The 25,520-nt window shown below is 44.5% G+C and overlaps 1 protein-coding gene across 1 annotated transcript in view; it reads left to right on the forward strand.

Moving 5' to 3' along the window:
• Positions 1 to 25,520, forward strand: part of ARMC2 (armadillo repeat containing 2) — a 136,079-nt gene that overhangs the window by 55,159 nt on the left and 55,400 nt on the right. The window contains exons 10-11 of the mRNA XM_077812906.1: positions 9,580 to 9,682; positions 12,237 to 12,457. Coding sequence (XP_077669032.1) covers positions 9,580 to 9,682; positions 12,237 to 12,457 — 324 coding nt within the window. The remainder of the gene's footprint in view (positions 1 to 9,579; positions 9,683 to 12,236; positions 12,458 to 25,520) is intronic.

The raw sequence follows: 25,520 nt of genomic DNA on the forward strand, positions 1-25,520 counted from the left end.
ATAATGTGTTACTAAAATTAAGGAGAGTTTAGTAAATTCGCATCGCATCCTTTAATTCAGTGTTGTAACTGGGAACTTCAATTGTAACATGTCATGTTTTCTTTATTTATCAGCTAAATTTAGTTTCTTTAATGATTTGTGTTTATAGTAATAGAATTGTTTACATAAAATGTTGATAGCTAAAACTGTTGTTTTGGTTTAGTTTTGTCAACATCAGTAAAAAGAAAAGAAGTACTTGTGGCACCTTAGAGACTAACAAATTTATTTGAGCATAAGCTTTCGTGAGCTACAGCTCACTTCATCGGATGCATTCAGTGGAAAAAACAGTGAGGAGATTTATATACATAGAGAACATGAAACAATGGGTGTTACCATACACACTGTAACGAGAGTGATCACTTAAGGTGAGCTGTTACGGTAACACCCATTGTTTCATGTTCTCTATGTATATAAATCTCCCCACTGTATTTTCCACTGAATGCATCCGATGAAGTGAGCTGTAGCTCACGAAAGCTTATGCTCAAATAAATTTGTTAGTCTCTAAGGTGCCACAAGTACTCCTTTTCTTTTTGCGGATACAGACTAACACGGCTGCTACTCTGAAACCTGTCAACATCAGTGTTACACATTAAAATCTCAGTCATAACTGTCAACTACAAAATCAGACATCAGAATATTTCCTTCTAACTCTCTTAATCTGACAATGGTGGCTTTTCACAAAGTATGGGATTTGGGACGATATTTCACAAAAAATACAAAACTCAGTTCTAAGCCTGTGCTTTTAAATCTATCAGCTTAGCTTTTTAGCATGGTGTTTGTGGAGTGGAGGGGTGGTCTACCTTTTAGAAAGATGCTGTTTAGCACTTCTTGGTATAGTTTTTAGTGATTATATTTATGGCTGTCAATTAATCGCAGTTAACTGAGGTGATTAACTCAAATTAATCGCGATTAAAAAATTAATCACTCTGGTAAACAATATAATACCGATTGAAATTAATTAAATATTTTTGGTTTTCCTACATTTTCAAATACTGTATATTGATTTCTATTACAACGCAGAATACAAAGTTACAGTGCTCACTTTATTATATTATTTATGATTACAAATATTTGCACTGTAAAAATGATAAAAGAAATAGTATTTTTCAATTCATCTCATACAAGTACTGAAGTGCAATCTCTTTATCGTGAAAGTGTAACTTACAAATGTAGATTTTTTTTGTTTTGTTACATAACTGCACTCAAAAGCAAAACAATGTAACCCGTTGCTGGTAATAGCTCACCTTACCTGATCACTCTTGTTACAGTGGGTGTGGTAACACCCATTGTTTCATGTTCTCTGTGTATATAAAATCTCCCCACTGTATTTTCCACTGCATGCATCCGATGAGGTGAGCTGTAGCTCACGAAAGCTTATGCTCAAATAAATTTGTTAGTCTCTCAGGTGCCACAAGTACTCCTTTTCTTTTTATTGATTTCAGTGTCCCACAAAACCTCTCCACCAAACCATTTGTTTCTGGGTGATATAGGGAAGTCCTTAACTGTTTAGCTCCACATAACTTCCATAATAATTCACTGGATAGCTGGGATGTGAAATTTGACCCATGATCTGATAAAATCTCCTTAGGGGAACCCACTGTGTTAAAAATAGTGAAAAGGGCTTTTGCACAGAATCAGCCTCTTAGTTAGAACAACTGCTTCAGGGTAGCTAGTGCAAAATCCACCACCATCAAGACATATTTTTTTCCCCTTTGGGTAGGGAATGGCATAGCCCCCACAGTGTACATTGCTACCCTATAAAGTGCCTCTTGAATCACTAGCAAGTGGTTGTAGAGGGACTTTTGGGGGTCTTGTAGGTTTCTTTCAACATAATTCACAAGATCTGATATAGTCTCCCACATCATTCTGTATCCCTAAATTCTTATTTAACCTTCTTTTGCCCCCCAAGTGACCAGCAAAAGGACATTCATACACTAGCAACTATAACTCCCCATGATGCTGGGCAGGCACAACCAGTTGCTTGTAAGGTTTCCCAGGGCTTTTATCTTTCCCCATGGGAATTTCCTGTACAGTTACTCTTTCTCTTCAAAAAAAAATCTTTCCCCATTTCCCATCACTGGGTTCCCCTCGAGTATCTATCCACAGATGCTCTCTAGTATGGGGTCTGCTTTCTGCTTGCCCACAAAACCCTGGTGGCTGACAACCTGAACAGCCTCCCCTCCCTCCCCCGGTTCTCTATGCCCTGGTCTACACTAGGACTTTAGGTCGAATTTATCAACATTAAATCGATGTAAACCTGCCCCCGTCCACACGATGAAGCCCTTTTTCGACTTAAAGGGCTCTTAAAATCAGTTTCCTTACTCCACCCCTGACAAGTGGATTAGCGCTTAAATCGGCCTTGCCGGCTCGAATTTGGGGTACCGTGGACACAATTCGACGGTATTGGCCTCCGGGAGCTATCCCAGAGTGCTCCATTGTGACCACTCTGGACAGCACTCTCAACTCAGATGCACTGGCCAGGTAGACAGGAAAAGAACCGCGAACTTTTGAATCTCATTTCCTGTTTGGCCAGCGTGGCAACCTGCAGGTCACCATGCAGAGCTCATCAGCAGAGGTGACCATGATGGGGTCCCAGAATCGCAAAAGAGCTCCAGCATGGACCGAACGGGAGGTACGGGATCTGATCGCTGTTTGGGGAGAGGAATCCATGCTATCAGAACTCCGTTCCAGTTTTCGAAATGCCAAAACCTTTGTCAAAATCTCCCAGGGCATGAAGGACAGAGGCCATAACAGGGACCCGAAGCAGTGCCGCGTGAAACTGAAGGAGCTGAGGCAAGCCTACCAGAAAACCAGAGAGGCGAACGGCCGCTCCGGGTCAGAGCCCCAAACATGCCACTTCTATGATGAGCTACATGCCATTTTAGGGGGTTCAGCCACCACTACCCCAGCCGTGTTGTTTGACTCCTTCAATGGAGATGGAGGCAATACGGAAGCAGGTTTTGGGGACGAAGAAGAAGATGATGATGATGATGATGAGGTTGTAGATAGCTCACAGCAAGCAAGCAGAGAAACCAGTTTTCCTGATAGCCAGGAACTGTTTCTCACCCTGGACCTGGAGCCAGTACCCCCCGAACCCACCCAAGGCTGCCTCCTGGACCCAGCAGGCGGAGAAGGGACCTCTGGTGAGTGTACCTTTTAAAATACTATATATCGTTTAAAAGCAAGCATGTGAAAGGATTACTTTGCCCTGGCATTCGCGGTTCTCCTAGATGTACTCCCAAAGCCTTTGCAAAAGGTTTCTGGGGAGGGCAGCCTTATTGCGTCCTTCATGGTAGGACACTTTACCACTCCAGGCCAGTAACACGTACTCAGGAATCACTGTAGAACAAAGCATTGCAGTGTATGTTTGCTGGCATTCAAACAACATCCGTTTTTTCTCTCTCTGTGTTATCCTCAGGAGAGTGAGATATAATTCATGGTCACCTGATTGAAATAGAGTGCTTTTCTTCAGGGGACACTCAGAGGAGCCCATTCCTGCTGGGCTGTTTGCCTGTGGCTAAACAGAAATGTTCCCCGCTGTTAGCCACAGGGAGGGGGGAAGGTTGAGGGGGTAGCCACGCGGTGGGGGGAGGCAAAATGCGACCTTGTAACGAAAGCACATGTGCTATGTATGTAATGTTAACAGCAAGGTTTACCCTGAAAGAGTGTAGCCACTGTTTTATAAAATGTGTCTTTTTAAATACCGCTGTCCTTTTTTTTTCTCCACCAGCTGCATGTGTTTCAATGATCACAGGATCTTCTCCTTCCCAGAGGCTAGTGAAGCTTAGAAAGAAAAAAAAAACGCACTCGCGATGAAATGTTCTCCGAGCTCATGCTGTCCTCCCACACTGACAGAGCACAGACGAATGCGTGGAGGCAAATAATGTCAGAGTGCAGGAAAGCACAAAATGACCGGGAGGAGAGGTGGCGGGCTGAAGACAGGGCTGAAGCTCAAATGTGGCGGCAGCATGATGAGAGGAGGCAGGATTCAATGCTGAGGCTGCTGGAGGACCAAACCAGTATGCTCCAGTGTATGGTTGAGCTGCAGCAAAGGCAACTGGAGCACAGACTGCCACTGCAGCCCCTCTGTAACCAACCGCCCTCCTCCAAGTTCCATAGCCTCCACACCCAGATGCCCAAGAACGCAGTGGGGGGGCCTCCGGCCAACCAGCCACTCCACCACAGAGGATTGCCCCAAAAAAAGAAGGCTGTCATTCAATAAATTTTAAAGTTGTAAACTTTTAAAGTGCTGTGCTTAAAGTGCTGTGTGGCATTTTCCTTCCCTCCTCCACCACCCCTCCTGGGCTACCTTGGTAGTCATCCCCCTATTTGTGTGATGAATGAATAAAGAATGCATGAATGTGAAGCAACAATGACTTTATTGCCTCTGCAAGCGGTGATTGAAGGGAGGAGGGGAGGGTGGTTAGCTTACAGGGAAGTAGAGTGAACCAAAGGGCGGGGGGTTTCATCAAGGAGAAACAAACAGAACTTGCACACCGTAGCCTGGCCAGTCATGAAACTGGTTTTCAAAGCTTCTCTGATGCGTATCGCGCCCTCCTGTGCTCTTCTAACCACCCTGGTGTCTGGCTGCGCGTAACCAGCAGCCAGGCGATTTGCCTCAACCTCCCACCCCGCCATAAACATCTCCCCCTTACTCTCACAGATATTGTGGAGCACACAGCAAGCAGTAATAACAGTGGGAATATTGGTTTCGTTGAGGTCTAAGCGAGTCAGTAAACTGCGCCAGCGCGCCTTTAAACATCCAAATGCACGTTCTACCACCATTCTGCATTTGCTCAGCCTGTAGTTGAACAGCTCCTGACTGCTGTCCAGGCTGCCTGTGTACGGCTTCATGAGCCATGGCATTAAGGGGAAGGCTGGGTCCCCAAGGATACATATAGGCATTTCAACATCCCCAACAGTTATTTTCTGGTCTGGGAATAAAGTCCCTTCCTGCAGCTTTTGAAACAGACCAGAGTTCCTGAAGATGCGAGCGTCATGTACCTTTCCCGGCCATCCCACGTTGATGTTGGTGAAACGTCCCTTGTGATCCACCAGAGCTTGCAGCACTATCGAAAAGTACCCCTTGCGGTTTATGTATTCAGCGGCTTGGTGCTCCAGTGCCAAGATAGGGATATGGGTTCCATCTATGGCCCCACCACAGTTAGGGAATCCCATTGCAGCAAAGCCATCCACTATAACCTGCACATTTCCCAGGGTCACTACCCTTGATATCAGTAGATCTTTGATTGCGTGGGCTACTTGCATCACAGCAGACCCAACAGTAGATTTGCCCACTCCAAATTGATTCCCAACTGACCGGTAGCTGTCTGGCTTTGCAAGCTTCCACAGGGCTATCGCCACTCGCTTCTCAACTGTGAGGGCTGCTCTCATCTTGGTATTCATGCGCCTCCGGGCAGGGGAAAGCAAGTCACAAAGTTCCATGAAAGTGCCCTTATGCATGAGAAAGTTTCGCAGCCCCTGGGAATCGTCCCAGACCTGCAACACTATGCGGTCCCACCAGTCTGTGCTTGTTTCCCGAGCCCAGAATCGGCGTTCCACAGCATGAACCTGCCCCATTAGCACCATGATGCATGCATTGGCAGGGCCCATGCTTTCAGAGAAATCTGTGTCCATGTCCTGATCACTCACGTGACCGCGCTGACGTCGCCTCCTCGCCCGGTATCGCTTTGCCCGGTTCAGGTGCTGCATATACTGCTGGATAATGCGTGTGGTGTTTAATGTGCTCCTAATTGCCAAAGTGAGCTGAGTGGCCTCCAGGCTTGCCTTGGTATGGCGTCCGCACAGAAAAAAGGCGCGGAACGATTGTCTGCCGTTGCTCTGACGGAAGGAGGGACGACTGACGACACGGCTTACAGGGTTGGCTTCAGGGAGCTAAAATCAACAAAAGGGGTGTCTTTACATCAAGAAGTATTTCAGGCAGGACTTCACGGAGGGTTCCAATAAGAAATGGTGCACCTAAGTTATTGTTCTTATTGGAGCGAGGAGGTTAGCCTGGCCTCTGATTGATACATGGCTAGATTTACCTCGCTGCACCTTCTCTGTGAGTGACTGCAGTGTGACCTAGAGGAATGAGTCCCCTAGACAGGGGAGGAGGCAAATGAGTACAAAACAAATCTGGTCTATTTCTTGTTTTGATCCACTCCATCTATCTTTTACATCTTTGGCTGGCAGCAGACGGTGCAGAAGGACTGCATGCCATCCACATCTCATGCCTGCTCGGCAGAAGATGGTACAATACGACTGCTAGCAATCCTCATCTCTTGCCTGCCCGGCAGAAGGTGGTACAGTACGACTGCTAGCAATCCGTATCGCCTGCCTGCTCACCATAAGACGGTTCAATAGGACTGACTGCAGGACTAAAGAGAACGACCTGGTCAAGTCACTCCAAATTTAGTCCCTGCGCCCATGTCTGTCTAGGCGCTCCCAGCCGACGTGGCCAGGAGCACCTCGGACATGACGATGACGGCTACCAGTCGTACTGTACCATCTGCTGCCACAAGGCAAGGGGTTGCTGCTACTGTGTAGCAATGCCGTAACGCGTCTGCCAGCACCCAGGAGACATAGGGTGACGGTTACCTGAGCGGGCTCCATGCTTGCCATGGTATGGCGTCTGCACAGGTAACTCAGGAAAAAAGGCGTGAAACGATTGTCTGCCCTTGCTTTCACAGAGGGAGGGAGGGAACGGGGACCTGACGATATGTACCCAGAACCACCCGCGACAATGTTTTAGCCCCATCAGGCATTGGGATCTCAACCCAGAATTCCAATGGGCAGCGGAGACTGCGGGAACAGTGGGATAGCTATCCACAGTGCAATGCTCCGGAAGTCGACTCTAGCCTCGGTACTGTGGAAGCACTCCGCCGAGTTAATGCACTTAATGCACTTAGAGCATTTTCTGTGGGGACACACACACTCGAATATATAAAACCGATTTCTAAAAAACCGACTTCTATAAATTCGACCTTATTCCGTAGTGTAGACATACCCTATGCTTGCTGCTTTCCTCTGCTTTGCACATTGCTTTCTCTTACTGAGCTGGGGCCAGGGCTGGGGCCATCCCTTCCCTGCTCTGCTGCTGCTTTTTCTGCATAATCCTGTATTGAGATCACAGAACAATATTCCTTTTTGCTGCGAGTTACTATATTAATCGCTTTAGACATAGATAAAATGTCATTTCCCGTTGGAGTATTATCCAACACAACAACTCTCAGAGTTCTCTCCAGATCTTTCCACTCCATGGGTACTTTAGCTAAAGGTGCAATGAATTTGTATTGCCCCAGTGCTAGGAGTTCTGCATACTCTGCGGGGAGCATATCTGCCTGTTCAACTGTGGTTTTTGTGACCAAAGAAATCTCTGCACCAGTGTCTACCCACCAAGTACATTCTTTGCCGTTTACCTTGGCTGCTTCAACAAATTCTATGTCCATCTCCAATGGGTCAGACCCCTCAAAATTAATCAGGAGACTTGCAGGTTTTTCTTGGGATCCTGTGTTAAGAACAGCTTTATTAACCTGGGCTGGACAGGGTGTGGGCTTAGCTTCTTTCAATTTAGGGCAGTTATTCTTCAGTTGTTCGGTGGAATAATATGTGAAACACCCTCTTAGAGTGTTTTCCTGTACAAGGGGTCTGCAAGTGGGATTTCCTTTGGAGGATCTATTCTGGACCCTCACAAAAAAAGTATTAGGTTCACTGTCAGTACAGAGAAGTATAACATTTCAACCTGTCAGCTTACTAGAAGCAAACACTTTACTGAAATTACCCAGTTGCTGATGATTTATAATGAAAGCAAAACAAGTTTATTAACAAAAAAGCATAAATGAAGTGATACCAAGTAAGAGAAATTAAGATAGAGATGGTTACTGTCACGATGAGCAAGGATGCAAAACCATGCTCTGTGATGTCCCTAGCCTCTGTTTGAAAGAAATTGGTAATAGACAACGGGATGGATCACGTGATGATTATCTGTTCCTTTATTCCCTCTGAAGCACCTGGCATTGGCCGCTGTCAGAATACCAGAATCCTGGGCTAGATGGACCATTGGTCTGACCCAGTATGACTGTTCTTATGTTACACATAAATAAAAGTGAAAACACGCTTTAAAAAGTCCAAAACTTAATCTAGCAAAATAGTCTTTATTCAAGATGGTTTCTCTCAGCCACAGTCTTCTGTCCATCTTTTAACTGGTTGGTCTGGCCTGGACTCATCACAGAGATCAAATTGCTCAGTTACTTTGTATCCTTAAAGTGAAGAATAATTTAGGGGTTCACTCCAGCCCCTCTCCTTATAGTTCAGTGACCCTTTGAAATGTATTTTTCTGACAGGTACGCCCAGATAAATTTCATTACTTCATGCTGTGTAAAGGAGCCTTGAAATCTGGAAGATAAGACTCCATGCTAGTTCCTTCCTTGCTGGTGGTTTGCTATTATGCAAATTATTTCTTCCTGCTATAGTCTCTGATACAAATGAATAGCCCATTGAATATGGGCCGCACCTGGTTTGAGGTGTCCACCTCTTTCCTTTGTCTGGAGAAAACCTGTTTATCAACTCCCCATGATATGCCTGGTTTAAATATCTTTTAGTCACAGACTTTAAAGCATGATATTAATGAGTATCCATAATTTCACATAAGCATTATTACATTTATATTTTGCAATGATATTGACCATTGTATTTGTTTTCAAAGGATACATTGCAAGGCATTTGTACAAACATCATTGCAGTTGTGTGTAGGGTGTGAATACAGGGGTGCCAAGGGCCACAAAGACACTTTACCATGAAATCTTTTTCAGTTTTTGAAAAGAAGAGGGAATGCAGTTCCATTAGAACATAAAAAATCATGGAAAGATTGTCATTGTATCTTTACAACTTTCAGTTCCCCTTTTACAGTTTCCTACATTCTTTCCTTTGATCATCTTCTCCTGTCAAGTCTCTCTCCTCTTGAACTTAACTGGTTAAGATAGTCCCTGAAGTTTGAGGGCATCTTTCATGGTGAAATACATTGTTTCATATCATATTTTATTTTCTAGCATAGAGTTTAATATACAGATCTCATATTCTTGTGTAGCCACTGTATTTTGCATAAACGGTGGATCCTGCTCAAACAAAGAGAGACGGGGATTATTTTTCTGTGCTATAGGAATAATTAAAACAAAAAACCCTGCAAATTCGTCAGATAAAAATCTTTTAAAAACTGATCCCAAGTAGCATGTGTTGTATTTTTTTTAAAGAGTAGTCTAGTTTAAATTTTCTTAAATTGTTTTAAATATTGAGGTGTTAGAACCTTTGAATGCTGAACCTCATTCTGTCCTATGGAAGTCAGTGGTAAAACCCCCATTCACTTTGGTCCCTGATCAGGCCCAGTCTGATTAGTTGTCAATGCCTTCTATAGGAACTTTAGAAAGTCCACATACTGACTAGATTACTCTGGTGTACTTAACTTCTAAAATATTATAATGTTTTCTTTTACCCCAAAATATACATGTGATTTTTGTTTCTCTTCTTTCTGTCTCTCTGCAGCTCAAAGTAAGTGGAAAGAATCTGCTCAATGTCTGCAAGCTTGTATTTAAAATTAGTAGAAATGAGAAAAATGATTCGCTCATTCAAAATGATGGTCTATTGGGTATGTATTCATTTTTATATATACTAAAATAAATGTTGAAATACAGTAGTAAAAATGCTTGTCCTTCAAATGTTTTGGAAAATTTATGACAGCTGACATTTGCTGTAACTGTATTCCCCACTCTAAAAATGTGAGCATTATGGAAAAGCATGGGAGTGATGTGCAATCCTGTTTTAAATTTTTTGTTTTCAGTAAAACTTTTACGTATCTTCTTAACTTAGGCCCTGCAAACACTTCAGAAACATGCTTAACTTAACAAATGAGTATTCCCATTGAAGTAAATGGGACTGTTCACCTCCTTAAAGTTAAGCGTGTGTGTTTGCAGGATTGGCCAGATCATCCCTTCCAATTGTAAGACCTATGGGAGATGGGTCCGGGGAAGGAAAACTCCACAAGGAACTCAGTAGAGTTCAGACACGAGGTAACTCAGTACAGGGCAGTTGCACCTATATTCCCCCCTGTCATCCAGCAAGGACATGCACTCTAGGGGTATGTCTTCACTACCCCCCGGATCGGCAGGGAGCAATCGATCCAGCAGGGATCGATTTATCATGTCTAGTCTAGATGCGATCGATCTGAGCGCTCTCCTGTTGACTCCTGTACTCCAGCACTGCGAGAGACGCAGGCAGAGTTGACGAGGGAGCGGCAGCAGTCGACTCACCGCGGTGAAGACACCACAGTAAATCGATCCAAGTACGTTGACTTCAGCTACATTATTCACATAGCTGAAGTTGCGTAACTTAGACTGATTTTCCCCCTCCCTCATCCCACCCCCAGTTTAGATCGGGGCTTGGTTTCCAGGCTCCCCAGCCGTGTCTCCTCCCTTTCTGACTGGGTTATTTCCAGGCTGAACAGTTCCCTGACTGTACTATGGTATCCCCAGGAAAGACTGTCTGCCGAAGCAGGCCTGCTTCACTTCTCTCCTTGCCAACAGTTTTATAAGTTATCACACAGTTCTTTCTAAGCAAGCACTTTAATTACAAGCATTACAGAGAAAACATATTAAAACAATAAGCATACCAGAGATCACCCCCTCACTCCAAAAAGGGCTCTGTTTGGTGATAGTCCTTAAAAGCCTGCACAAGGTGTTTTTTTCCTATGGGTACAAGTTCATCACAGCCTCCCAAGAACCCAAGTCTGATGGGGCATCAGTGGGCCAAAGACCTTCCAATGCTTTCCTTAGGATTGGGCCCTGCCAGACCAGAGGTTCTGCCAGATTGCAGAATTAGAAAGAAGGCCCTGAGTCAGTGAGGCTATTGAACCAAAAATCCTTTCCTTGTCTGTTGTTCCCTGGAAAATCCAGTTTGAATCAGTATATGTGGTGATGGTAGCTCTTTGGAAGTGTTATACTGTGAGTGAATTTTCCTTCCCCCTCTTCTCTTCCCCACCTTTCACTCTTCTTAGTTCCTGGAGGGCTGTGATCCCCCTTCCTCATGGAAATACATACAGTCCTTCAATAGTACATAAGCATTTGCATTTTTAATACAATGAACTCCTAAAATACTTAAAACTTAATTCAGTAAGAATAGACAGATAAAGCATATCTGTGTAAGCATCATTGTTTAGCTTTTGGTCCCATCTTCCCATGGCTTTCTTCATTACTTAGTTAAAAAATGTGGGTTTTGTGGGGTGGTTGTTTTTTTGTTTTTTGGTTTTTTTTTTGCTGGAAAGGGTTTATAATTTGGGATTGATTTGTGGATGGAGGAATGGCTGACATAAGACATAAGAATGCTTTGGAAAGTTTTTTTCCCTATTGTTTCAGTGATTTATTTGTTTATTAAATGTTTTACTGGGATACAGAACATCAACAGGAATTATTAAAACAAACAGCTGACTTTTTTTCAGTCCACGAAAATGCTGAAAATGACTGGAAACAGAAATTAGTTAGTTTCTTTTTAACTGATCCAGTTATCTAGAGATTAAAGGTTCAAAAACTGACCTCACATTTGTTTAATTATCAAGTAAGAAATATCTTCAAAATTCTGATTACTTAGTTTTGTTTGGGCGATAGGGAGGAAATAATGCCAGATGAAAATGATATTTTGGGCACATTTACTCCTCCTATTGTCTGGACCAGCAGTTAGCTAGCACATTTAAGCTTAGGCCTATGCTAACATTACTGATAATGCTGGTATACAGGGAGCACTGCAGTAAAATGTCATTGATTTTTCGGTGCCTCAGTTTTTGGGTGGCCATCTTAAAGAGGCCTGATTTTCAGAAAGTTCTGAGCATGTGCTCTCTGAAAATCAGGCCTTTTTAAAGGTGTCTCAAGTTGAGCATTCAAGAATTGAGGCACATAAAACCAATAATTGTTTTTCAGACCTTGACCAAGGATTTTAATGATGACCACGGTGCCTACAAAGCTTGTATACACGTCTTATACTTCAATAATTACCCCTGGTTTCTATCCAAATACTTGGTTTGTCCAATCCATTGATGAGAAAAGTATGATAAACACTGTAAACCCCAATTTTCTTTTGCAGTTAATCTTTTTAAAACTAAAGTAGTTCAAATATAAATGTCAGTCTTTCTAAACACTAATATTCTTTTTTAGATTCTTTGTTGGAGATCCTGAGATTTGAAGATCTACAAACAAACAGTGAGGCTTTTCTGTATTGCTTGGGAGCAATAAAATTCATTTCTGGAAATGCAGTACTCCTTAATGAACTGGTTAACAAAGGAGCTGTTGAAATACTGGTTCAGTTCATGAAGCAGATTAATAATATTAAAGAAAATGACACACGTTTCTCCAACTTGGGCCACCTATTAGTACAGGTCAGCATCTATTTTTATTTCAAAGATATAAATACAAACTCCAATGACCAAATTAAATTAAAGCAGCTAAGTTGTGCCTGTTTACATAAGAGAAAGTTGGCCCTAAGTATTTGTAGACTTTATTGAAAAATGGCATTGTCATGAAGTTGTTCATGGCCAGAATTTAGGTTTGTGGAGTATTTTATAAAAAACGTTTTTATAATTGCTTCTTGAGTGCTCTTAGTGTGCTGGATGTAATACCAAAACTAGAGGAAGACAATGATCCCTGCCCCATGTTGCTTACAACCAGAATAGACAGGTAATACAAATCAGCCCCATAATGGCCCAGGAGAGTAGAAGAAGCTATTATCACAAAACAGTGCATTAAAAAAAAAAAAAAAAAAAAGGGAGGAGGAGAATATAATACCACAACTTTGCTTGGCAGGTTAATGTTTGTATACTCTAAAGAAGCAATGTGTTTTAAGGAGACAAAAGATACTTATAATATCCGATCAATCAACTGACAAATGGTGTGTTGGGAAGGCAGGGATCTATCATGTTCCAATGGCTATCGATGACCATCACAACAGGCTCTTTGCTGTAGAGGGATAAGAGTACTCCAACCTCAGTCTAGTAGATATAGCAGATAAAATATGTGTTCATAGCTTGATCTGTTTTTTGCATAATTATTTCCCTCCCTTTCTCCGTGCATACATTGTTGTTGAGGAGTTGTCCATGTTTTGGCTGCTTGTATTTCTTTCTAGGAAATAACATTTTGTTCAGAAAAAGGTAAACTGTATTAGCTCTGGAAACATACGTTGTCAGTGTCCCTATTGTTAAGTGAAATGATACACTTATGAACAACTTATTATATTAAGTTGTAGACTATTTTCTACATATTTAACGAACAGTTGCTTTCACACTTGCTGCAAGTGTATGACAAGACTGACGACATAGTCAAAAATATGTATGGTATGATCAGTAATATGTAACAATAAAAGCTATATATTTCAGTGGAACCATACACATGGATAGATAGTATAGATTTATGGACTAATGCACATAGTCTGTATCTGAACAGCGAACAGCTTGGCAATTTTAATTTAAAAAAATGAGTGTGGCTACTAAATTTAACCCTGAATTAAATAGTTTAGACCAGTGGTTCTCAAACTTTAGCAACCCAAGAACCCCCATTTTGATTTAAAATTTTTGCAGACCCCCAAGCTGGCTTCTAATTTTCCACAGGGGTGCTCAATGCCTGCTCAGCCCCAGGCCCTGCCCCCACTTCACCCCTTCCCCCAAAACCCCACCCCTGCCCCACCTTTTCCTGCCTCTGCTCCACCCCTGCCCCTCCTCTTACCCGCCTCTTTCCACCCCCTCTCCTGAGCACATCCCATCCCCATTCCTCGCCCTCCCTCCCAGCGTCTCCTGCATGCTGCTGAACAGCTGTTCTGCGATGTGCAGGAGGGAGTGGGAGGAGCTGATGAGCGGGGCCAGTGGCCCCAGACATGACTTGCAGACCCCCTGGAGTACTGGGTGTCTGTGGACCCCAGTTTGAGAACTGCTGGTTTAGACTAATGGCTTGTCTACACAGGGACAGTCAGGAAAATTAATCTAAAGGTGTGAATTTAAAGTGAATTAGTTAAAGTGCATGAAACCCCTGTGTGGACACCCCAGGTCTGTGCTACGGGCTCTATAGTGGTATAGCTACAACGATATATCTGTTCCACTGTGAGCCATATTGTAGAGGCAAACTTTAGTGACGAAAGATTTTGTCCGTCGCTGTAGGAACTCCAACTCCCTAAGCCATGGTAGCTAGGTCAATGAAAACCTTCTTCTGTTGACTTAGCTGCATCTACACCAGGGGTTAGATCTAGAATGTAAAAGTTTAACTGGTTAACCAATAAGCTTGATGCTTATCGGTTTCAGTTAAGGATTAAACTCCGCTGCTGCCCCGCGTTCCTGGGGTCCTGGCTCCTGCCATCCCATTACGCCCACCTGCCAACCCCACGCCTGGGACCCTGCTGGGCTGCCGCCCCAAACCTGGGGCTCTTCTGCTGACTTCTGGACCCATTATATGTTATAGTCTATATATTGTCAATTCAGATATATTACTTACTGGTGAAATTTAAGGGCTCCTATCTTACAGGGTTTTTAGAGAAACTAACAAGTACAAATGACCAGAGTCTTCATCTTGTAATGGCAGGAAATTGATCCTATGATCTCTGGTTAATCTTCTTTTGGAAGGTGAAAATACTCCAAAGGTTCTACCAATATGTCCTGGTTTTCCCACCCCAAACACAGTAAGCAGTTAATACTGTGGATGTGAGTAAGAATCATTGCAATTAAACACCTAACTCTGCGCTCCCAGCTCCTGCCTGCCCAGCTGTGGCCCCAGCCTCCACCCCTTAACCTTGTCTGTATCCCCCTGCTTCTGGAGACATGGTTCTGCTCCCAGCCCCAGCTCTGGGGAGTGGGGCGTGGAGAATAGGAGGGGGATGGCTTTCACTTACCCCCACTATTAAAAATGTTCCAGCGTCACTGTTTCACAATGAATCTACCGCACAGTGACGCTGGAACATTTTTTCTCAAGTGCCTTTATTAACAACAGAAACAGCCAGTCTAATTTCTAGTCTAAATTTCCTAGTGGCCGGTTTATATCTATTTGTTCTTGTGTCCACATTGGTACTGAGCTTAAATAATTCCTCTCCCTCTCTGGTATTTATCCCTATGATATATTTATAGAGAGCAATCATATCTCCCCTCAACCTTCTTTTAGTTAGGCTAAACAAGCCAAGTTCCCTGAGTCTCCTTTCATAAGACAAGTTTTCCATTCCTCGGATCATCCTAGTAGCCCTTCTCTGTACCTGTTCCAGTTTGAATTCATCCTTCTTAAACATGGGAGACCAGAACTGCACACAGTATTCCAGGTGAGGTCTCACCAGTGCCTTGTATAACGGTACTAAAACCTCCTTATCCCTACTGGAAATACCTCTCCTGATGCATCCCAAGACCGCATTAGCTTTTTTCACAGCCATATCACATTGGCGGCTCATAGTCATCCTATGATCAACCAATACTCCAAGGTCCTTTTCCTCCTCCGTTACTTCTAATTGATGCGTCCCCAGCTTATAACTAAAATTCTTGTTATTAATCCCTAAATGCATGACCTTACACTTCTCACCATTAAATTTCATCCTATTACTATTACTCCAGTTTACCAGGTCATCCAGATCCTCCTGTAGGGTATCCCTGTCCTTCTCTAAATTGGCAATAATACCTCCCAGCTTTGTATCATCCGCAAACTTTATTAGCACACTCCCACTTTTTGTGCCAAGGTCAGTAATAAAAAGATTAAATAAGATTGGTCCCAAAACTGATCCTTGAGGAACTCCACTGGTAACCTCCCTCCAGCCTGACAGTTCACCTTTCAGTAGGACCCGTTGTAGTCTCCCCTTTAACCAATTCCTTATCCACCTTTCAATTTTCCTATTGATCCCTATCTTATCCAATTTAACTAATAATTCCTGTTACGAATTACACCTGGGAGGACACGCACACAAGTGCTACGAATTACACCTTGTAGGACACGCACACAAGTGCTACGAATTACACCTTGTAGGACACGCACACAAGTGCTACGAATTATACCTGGTAGGACACGCACACAACTGCTGCGAATTATACCTGGTAGGACACGCACACAACTGCTGCGAATTATACCTGGTAGGACACGCACACAACTGCTGCGAATTATACCTGGTAGGACACGCACACAAGTGCTACAAATTACACCTGGTAGGACACGCACACCAGTGCTGCGAATTATACCTGATAGGACACGCACACCAGTGCTGCGAATTATACCTGATAGGACACGCACACAAGTGCTGCGAATTATACCTGATAGGTCACGCACAGTTCGAATCTAGGCTGAGGCACAGAAACAAAGTCCACAACTGCAGAGTTCCCAAAAGACACTAAGTTTATTACGCTCGAGCGTGGTGCCCCCCTGCTAGCCAGGAGGGGACCCTGAATGTAGATTATACAAAGGTTATATACCTTTTAGCAAAGCATGTTGCCCTCGTGCATTGGAAACCTTAGCCAATAAACAAACCCTTGTCTTATCTACCACCTATCCCTGCTTGGTGCATTCCTCGTGCTATACCAGTATGTTAATTACACAGGACTTTAGGACCATGCATCAGTAACTTTTATTATCAGGATGGGAGGCCTCACATCAAGGCCAAGAGACAGGGAGTTAGAGACTGACAAAAACCAGATACTGGGAGTCAAGGCAGGCTGGAGACAAGAAGGAGGATTTTCACAGGGATTCAGTATCTAAGGATCACTCCTCCTAGTGTATGAAGTGCTGGCATTTAAACAATGGTGGGCTCCAAACCAAAATGGAGTCACATGTGCTAACTTTTCCTTAACAGTCCTCCCTTTTTTTTTGTACGTCAGTAAGCTATATCAGGGCTGAGTAACCGCGTTGCAGGGTTAGCAACTGCCGACAGCACATACTGCAGCATTGTAGGCATACAAAAAATAACGCAAAAACAATAACAGTCAAAAAAAGTAAATACAAAATACGCCGTCCCCAAGTCCCCACATCCGGTAGCCACGAGGTGAGCCAGTCCCAGACCTCCTGGAATCCGGCGCTGGTAGTGTCGAGGCTGATGTGGTGGAATAGGGCTGCCTGTTGCTTGAGGATGTGGATGTCAGTTTCCATCCTATGGTGCTGATTTACAAATACACAACAGCTTGAATTGACCAGAGCACAAACCCCGCCCTGATTTGCAAGGAGATAATCCAGGGCTAGGCGGTTTTGCAATGTAGTTTGGGATAGCTGGGTGACTTCAATTTGAAGGGCAGATAGAGCATCTGCAGTAGCATTTGCCATTAGTTCCAAAGCAGCTGAAATGTTAACTATAGCTTTTTCCAGCTCGTTTACTCCCAACCATGGCAGAAACCAATGCACAAAGGAGTGAAAGCCTTTGGGCCGATAAGAAAGGAGGTTTAAAGGAATACTTCGTCGGTCCCTCCATACTAGATTGCGGATCTCTCCCCAGGTCAGATTCTGGTGTAATGTCACGGCGGGTACTATATCCCCTAAGGTACATGTACCACACCATCCTGCTGGGAGAACCTTATAGGCTGTGTGATTGCATAACCAATACCAGCCAGACCCCTCGGGGACCGCCATGGGGTCCTGGAGTAGGTAGAGGGGCCTCCCGCACCAGAGCTGATTTGGGTGGTGTCCTTGCACCCTACAAAATTCCCTACAAAAACTGTATTTTCTATGCCCTTACGTCGTGACACACATAAAGCATAAGTACTCTGGGCCACCATATCAATAGACCATATTTGGATTGTAACATTCCAGTTAAATGTTGTGTTTGCCCATAGCTTAGCTTGGAGTGTTCGATTAAGGGGGATAGGTACCCCTACCAACGGGACGCCCTGACCTAAATATGTGGGGGTACGAACACAAATCCAACACTGCGTTCGATTTACACCCTGTTTGATAGCACGGGTTAAATTCAAGAAGCTATTGCCCTCCCATCCTTGTACTGGACTTGGGAATAGGGAGAGAACCCCTCCCAGGCAAACCATACCAATGTCGACATCCTCCCCTGTACTATACAAAAAACACTACCCCCAATGTAAGTCCAATAAACAGGAACACAAAAAGTCCTGGTGGGCTGTGAAGGTCCCAGTAGCTGGAAAGCTTAGTCCATGGGTTGGTTGTGGTGTTCATTCGTGAAGTAGCTCATCCAATGGCTTGTCAGGGTCAGGTGGGGGTCCCAGCGCCAACTTAACGTAGCTGTGATGGATCCAGGAACCTTTACCTGCAAAGGAGTGGTGGCAGATGGTGGGAGTAATGTTCGTGGCTGTAAGGCGTTTTTGGTATTTATACTTGCCTACAAGCACAGTTCCAGCCTCTGGAATAAACCCACCCCACCACTTTACTTCACATTCCCAAGAATACATTCCGCAACTTTCTCCCTGCCAATGTACAATGCTCCGTCTTTGCCATCAAGGCCAATTCTCAGTGTCTTTTGCAGTCAGGAATTTTTGGATCTTGGTGGTTTCAGCAGAGCAGGCGTTCCTTCTCTCTTGGAACAGTCATGGTTTTGCATTATACAGGGGAGAGGTTACTAGCACGTCACCCTGTAGTGCTTTGGTTTCTTTAGCAAATACTGAATGCAGGTTAGCTTTGTCAGTGGACAAGGGAGAGGTTACTAGCACTTCACCTTGTTGTTTTTTGTTTTTTTTTGGCTGTTTAAAAGGAGGAAAGAAAAAAAAAAACAGAAGGAGGGACAGACTGATCAGTAGTCGAAGTGAAGTCACCTCGAGGTGGAGGGGTCTTTTTGCAGTAAGAAGCATGGGTCTAGGCAGTCAGTCCTTGGCACTTCACAGCGGTGTTGGTAGTTAGCAGGACTTAATAAGGGCCTTTTCAGCATGGGGCCAGAGTAGTATTTTGTCGAGGGACCTTTATGTAGACCCAGTCACCTGGTTTTAACAAATGGCAGGTTTGCTCAGGATTCTTGAAGCAGGACTTCTTTTACCTGTAAATACAGAGACCTCACACATTTCATTAATGTCTGGCAGTGTGTTGCAGATCTCACAGCTGTTTGGGCACATTTAAGCCCCCCTCTTTCTTGGCTGTTAGCCAAATCCTAGCTGTGAGTAGTGTCCTTGGGCAGGCCAGTGTCTTATCTTTGGACCGAGCCTGCCAAGCCTGCCAGCTACAGCGTTGAATTAGCTCGTCCTCCGTTTTATTTTTTTTCCCCTCTTGGCTTTTATTAACCTGCAAAGGAAACTTTCACTTTTTACTTATACATTTTTGTTTAAAAAGGAACACATGTACATTGCCCATTATACAGCACTTTAGTCTTATTGTATAATGTATGCCACATATACCCTTCTAGGAAAATGACTTTATTACAGAGCTTTGGAGCAACAAGCCAGGACAAGCACACCCACTTTTGAGGAGTCCACTTGGTACAACTTCTGGTGCCCAATAGCTTTTTTTCCCTCCCCAGCCCTCTGGCTAGAAATGTGAGGTAGCCAGAAGGATTTCATGTATAATATGGGGAGTGGGTTAACCTTTGATGTCCTTGCTTCCAAAGACTGTTGGTGTGCAAATTTTAACAACAATTTTTTTAATTAAAAGATTTGGCCAATGAATTTTTTTTTTTTTTTTTACTTAAGCAAATGTATTAAACTTTAGTATATTACATTTTTTTGATATTATCCAAACACTTTGTATTGAAAGTTGAATAAAACAAGTATCTGCATTTTGATTTAACCCTTCTATTTAGTTTTAAACTAAACTGTCCTATGAAAAATTAAACACAGCAATTCTGGCCACAAGACAAACACCACAAGACAGGACATAGAACACAGAACAGAATTCCTATTGTGCCAGTAAATTCATGAGATGTTGAATTGCTTTTTAGCTGGCATTAGTTTTCTCTGATTTTCTGAAAGACAAAAATAAAACACAGATCTACCCCTTTTGGGCAGTCAGTCATTGCTTAAAATATTTCCTTTTTATACAAATACCCTTGTTAATTGCAGGCAAAACAGAGGAATTACCCATATTTTCTTGTATTTGTTTTATAGGCAGCCCAGGTTTCAGTGGCCTCTACCTTATTAGTTAGGTAATTTACATTAAAACAAATGCTTTCCGGCTTGCTTTGGATCCGCAGGTTAAAGATTTTTACTTTAAAAAGGGCACAATAAACTTTACCAGACTTTTGATTGCCTTTTACTTTTAACTCCTGCTGTCAAACACACAGCGACCTGAAAAGGAAGACACCACCTATTGTAGCCTCTTGGAACCTAATACGATATTAATTAAGTAGCACTGTATAATTGCATTTCTTTGGAAAAGGGCCCATTTTTTTTCCAAAATGGCTGCAAAGAAACCAAGCATTTTTTTTTCTTTTCAGTATTTTACAAGTTCATAGAATCCTAGAATATCAGGGTTGGAAGGGACCCCTGAAGGTCATCTAGTCCAACCCCCTGCTCGAAGCAGGACCAATTCCCAGTTAAATCATCCCAGCCAGGGCTTTGTCAAGCCTGACCTTAAAAACTTCCAAGGAAGGAGATTCCACCACCTCCCTAGGCAACGCATTCCAGTGTTTCACCACCCTCTTAGTGAAAAAGTTTCTCCTAATATCCAATCTAAACCTCCCCCACTGCAACTTGAGACCATTACTCCTCGTTCTGTCATCTGCTACCATTGAGAACAGTCTAGAGCCATCCTCTTTGGAACCCCCTTTCAGGTAGTTGAAAGCAGCTATCAAATCCCCCCTCATTCTTCTCTTCTGCAGGCTAAACAATCCCAGCTCCCTCAGCCTCTCCTCATAAGTCATGTGTTCTAGACCCCTAATCATTTTTGTTGCCCTTCGCTGGACTCTCTCCAATTTATCCACATCCTTCTTGTAGTGTGGGGCCCAAAACTGGACACAGTACTCCAGATGAGGCCTCACCAATGTCGAATAGAGGGGGACGATCACGTCCCTCGATCTGCTCGCTATGCCCCTACTTATACATCCCAAAATGCCATTGGCCTTCTTGGCAACAAGGGCACACTGCTGACTCATATCCAGCTTCTCGTCCACTGTCACCCCTAGGTCCTTTTCCGCAGAACTGCTGCCTAGCCATTATGTCCCTAGTCTGTAGCGGTGCATTGGATTCTTCCGTCCTAAGTGCAGGACCCTGCACTTATCCTTATTGAACCTCATCAGATTTCTTTTGGCCCAATCCTCCAATTTGTCTAGGTCCTTCTGTATCCTATCCCTCCCCTCCAGCGTATCTACCACTCCTCCCAGTTTAGTATCGTCCGCAAATTTGCTGAGAGTGCAATCCACACCATCCTCCAGATCATTTATGAAGATATTGAACAAAACCGGCCCCAGGACCGACCCCTGGGGCACTCCACTTGACACCGGCTGCCAACTAGACATGGAGCCATTGATCACTACCCGTTGAGCCCGACAATCTAGCCAGCTTTCTACCCACCCTATAGTGCATTCATCCAGCCCATACTTCCTTAACTTGCTGACAAGAATACTGTGGGAGACCGTGTCAAAAGCTTTGCTAAAGTCAAGAAACAATACATCCACTGCTTTCCCTTCATCCACAGAACCAGTAATCTCATGATAAAAGGCGATTAGATTAGTCAGGCATGACCTTCCCTTGGTGAATCCATGCTGGCTGTTCCTGATCACTTTCCTCTCATGCAAGTACTTCAAGATTGATTCTTTGAGGACCTGCTCCATGATTTTTCCAGGGACTGAGGTGAGGCTGACTGGCCTGTAGTTCCCAGGATCCTCCTTCTTCCCTTTTTTAAAGATTGGTACTACATTAGCCTTTTTCCAGTCATCCGGGACTTACCCGGTTCGCCACGAGTTTTCAAAGATAATGGCCAATGGCTCTGCAATCACAGCCGCCAATTCCTTCAGCACTCTCGGATGCAACTCGTCCGGCCCCATGGACTTGTGCACGTCCAGCTTTTCTAAATAGTCCCTAACCACCTCTATCTCCACAGAGGGCTGGCCATCTCTTCCCCATTTTGTGATGCCCAGCGTAGCAGTCTGGGAGCTGACCTTGTTAGTGAAAACAGAGGCAAAGAAAGCATTGAGTACATTAGCTTTTTCCACATCCTCTGTCACTAGGTTGCCTCTCTCATTCAGTAAGGGGCCCACACTTTCCTTGGCTTTCTTCTTGTTGCCAACATACCTGAAGAAACCCTTCTTGTTACTCTTGACATCTCTCGCTAGCTGCAGCTCCAGGTGCGATTTGGCCCTCCTGATTTCATTCCTACATGCCCGAGCAATATTTTTATACTTTTCGCTGGTCATATGTCCAACCTTCCACTTCTTGTAAGCTTCTTTTTTATGTTTAAGATCCGCTAGGATTTCACCGTTAAGCCAAGCTGGTCGCCTGCAATATTTACTATTCTTTCGACTCATTGGGATGGTTTGTCCCTGTAACCTCAACAGGGATTCCTTGAAATACAGCCAGCTCTCCTGGACTCCTTTCCCCTTCAAGTTAGTCCCCCAGGGGATCCTGGCCATCCGTTCCCTGAGGGAGTCGAAGTCTGCTTTCCTGAAGTCCAGGGTCCGTATCCTGCTGCTTACCTTTCTTCCCTGCGTCAGGATCCTGAGCTCAACCAACTCGTGGTCACTGCCTCCCAGATTCCCATCCACTTTTGCTTCCCCCACTAATTCTACCCGGTTTGTGAGCAGCAGGTCAAGAAAAGCGCCCCCCCAGTTGGCTCCTCTAGCACTTGCACCAGGAAATTGTCCCCTACGCTTTCCAAAAACTTCCTGGATTGTCTATGCACCGCAGTATTGCTTTCCCAGCAGATATCAGGAAAATTAAAGTCACCCATGAGAATCAGGGCATGCGATCTAGTAGCTTCCGTGAGCTGCCGGAAGAAAGCCTCATCTACCTCATCCCCCTGGTCCGGTGGTCTATAGCAGACTCCCACCACTACATCACTCTTGTTGCACACACTTCTAACTTAATCCAGAGACACTCAGGTTTTTCTACAGTTTCGTACCGGAGCTGTGAGCAGTCATACTGCTCCCTTACATACAGTGCTACTCCCCCACCTTTTCTGCCCTGCCTGTCCTTCCTGAACAGTTTATAACCATCCATGACAGTACTCCAGTCATGTGAGTTATCTCACCAAGTCTCTGTGATTCCAATCACATCATAGTTCCTTGACATCACCAGGACCTCCAGTTCTCCCTGCTTGTTTCCAAGGCTTTGTGCATTCGTATATAAGCACTTGAGATAACCTGTTGATCGCCCCTCATTCCCAGTATGAGGCAGGAGCCCTCCCCTCAGAGACATTTCTGCCTGTGCTTCCTCCCGGTATCCCTCTTTCCCACTTACCTCAGGGCTTTGGTCTCCTTCCCCCGGTGAACCTAGTTTAAAGCCCTCCTCACTAGGTTAGCCAGCCTGCTGGCAAAGATGCTCTTCCCTCTCTTCGTAAGATGGAGCCCGTCTCTGCCCAGCACTCCTCCTTCATGGAACACCATCCCATGGTCAAAGAATCCAAAGCCTTCTCTCCGACACCACCTGCGTAGCCATTCGTTGACTTCCACGATTCGACGGTCCCTACCCAGGCCTTTTCCTTCCACGGGGAGGATGGACGAGAACACCACCTGCGCCTCAAACTCCTTTATCCTTCTTCCCAGAGCCACGTAGTCCGCAGTGATCCGCTCAAGGTCATTCTTGGCAGTATCATTGGTGCCCATGTTGAGAAGCAGGAAGGGGTAGCGATCCGAGGGCTTGATGAGTCTCGGCAGTCTCTCCGTCACATCGCGAATCTTAGCCCCCGGCAAGCAGCAGACTTCTCGGTTTTCCCGGTCGGGGCGGCAGATAGATGACTCAGTCCCCCGGAGGAGAGAGTCCCCGACCACCACCACCCGCCTTCTCCTCTTGGGAGTGGTGGTCGTGGAACCCCCAACCTCAGGACATCGCATCTCATGCCTTCCAACCAGCGGAGTCTCCTTCTGCTTTCTCGCCCCAGACATATCATCTGGTCCACTCTCCGCAACGGTACCTGCGGAGAGAACATGAAAGCGGTTAGTTACCTGTGTCTGTGTTACTGGAACCCGGACATTCCGCTTACCTCTTCTGGAGGTCACATGTTGCCAAGCTTCTTCACTGGCCTCTTGGCTCCTCTGTGCAACCTGCTCTATATCTTTAGAGCTTTGTGCCCCTAGAAGCCTATCCTGAGTTTTGTCTAGAAAATCCTCAGTTTCACGTATGCAACGCAGGGTCGTTATCTGTTGCTCCAGACCTTCAAGTTTAACTGTTTAATTCTTTCCAGCAACTAAAGAGTTAACTTTTTACTTTTTTTTTTGAATTACTTGCTTATTTTTCAAAACGACACCCAATTACTTAGATTTTACCATTTTAAGTATTATTCCGGGATTTACGTTTTTCATTCCTGTAATGATTTACTCTTCTTTTTCACTATGACCTTTAAGTTTTCAACCCGTTTTCCAATCTCTCTATCTGTTGCCTGTCCGCTTGGGCCCGATCCTGTTTTTTTTCTCTGAACTGTCCCTTCCATGAGCACCAGCTTTGTTTCACTACCAAATTAACAAGGAGGGTGGGCTTCTTAACTAGCCCCCAGCCCTCCTGGTCTCTTTTTTAAAATATTTTTACTTACAAGGGCTACCCGAGTCCTCCCCACATGAGGCTTGTCACCTGGACAGAAAGCACGGCTAATTGGCAAGCAAGGAGGTGACGGGCATAAGTCAGAAAGCCGAGGGTAAGCCGGAGGAGGCGCAGAAGCAGGCATAGCACAGAGCGGGGCTGGAGACCCCTGAGATGAATAAGAAAAGGAGGAGGAAAGAGGATGCGCATAAGCCCAGTTGTCCCATACATACCAATAATTCATCTGGGCTGGAGCTTTGTCCTCCAGCCTCCTTTTAAGCACTGTTAATGTATCCCCAGCAAAGGACCCATCCGGTGGCCATTCAACAGATGTTTGAGTTGTTAGTGCTGGCCACTCAACCTTACATAAAATAACAGCTTTTTATCTGCCTAACCCATGGGTGCCAGAAATATTCCCACAATTCTTGAGAATTTCAGCCAAAGAGGTCCCCTTACTTACACTCTGCCCAGAACCTATAATGGGCTACCAAAAGAACACAAAATGTGCCACCTTATCGCCTAAGCGACGGCTCACACCCCCCCTCCTCGGAGTTCTCAAAGGTGAACTCACCCTGTGCCGGCTGGAGCTGTCCCAGAGGAGGAGTGTAGTCTCGCTTGTTGGGGCGAGCCTAGAGTCCCTTCGTGGTCGCCAAAACTGTTACGAATTACACCTGGGAGGACACGCACACAAGTGCTACGAATTATACCTGGTAGGACACGCACACAAGTGCTACGAATTATACCTGGTAGGACACGCACACAAGTGCTACAAATTACACCTGGTAGGACACGCACACAAGTGCTACGAATTACACCTTGTAGGACACGCACACAAATGCTGCGAATTATATCTGATAGGACACGCACACCAGTGCTGCGAATTATACCT

The sequence above is a fragment of the Eretmochelys imbricata genome, chromosome 3, assembly GCF_965152235.1.
Source record: "Eretmochelys imbricata isolate rEreImb1 chromosome 3, rEreImb1.hap1, whole genome shotgun sequence".
Taxonomy (NCBI): Eukaryota; Metazoa; Chordata; order Testudines; family Cheloniidae; genus Eretmochelys; species Eretmochelys imbricata.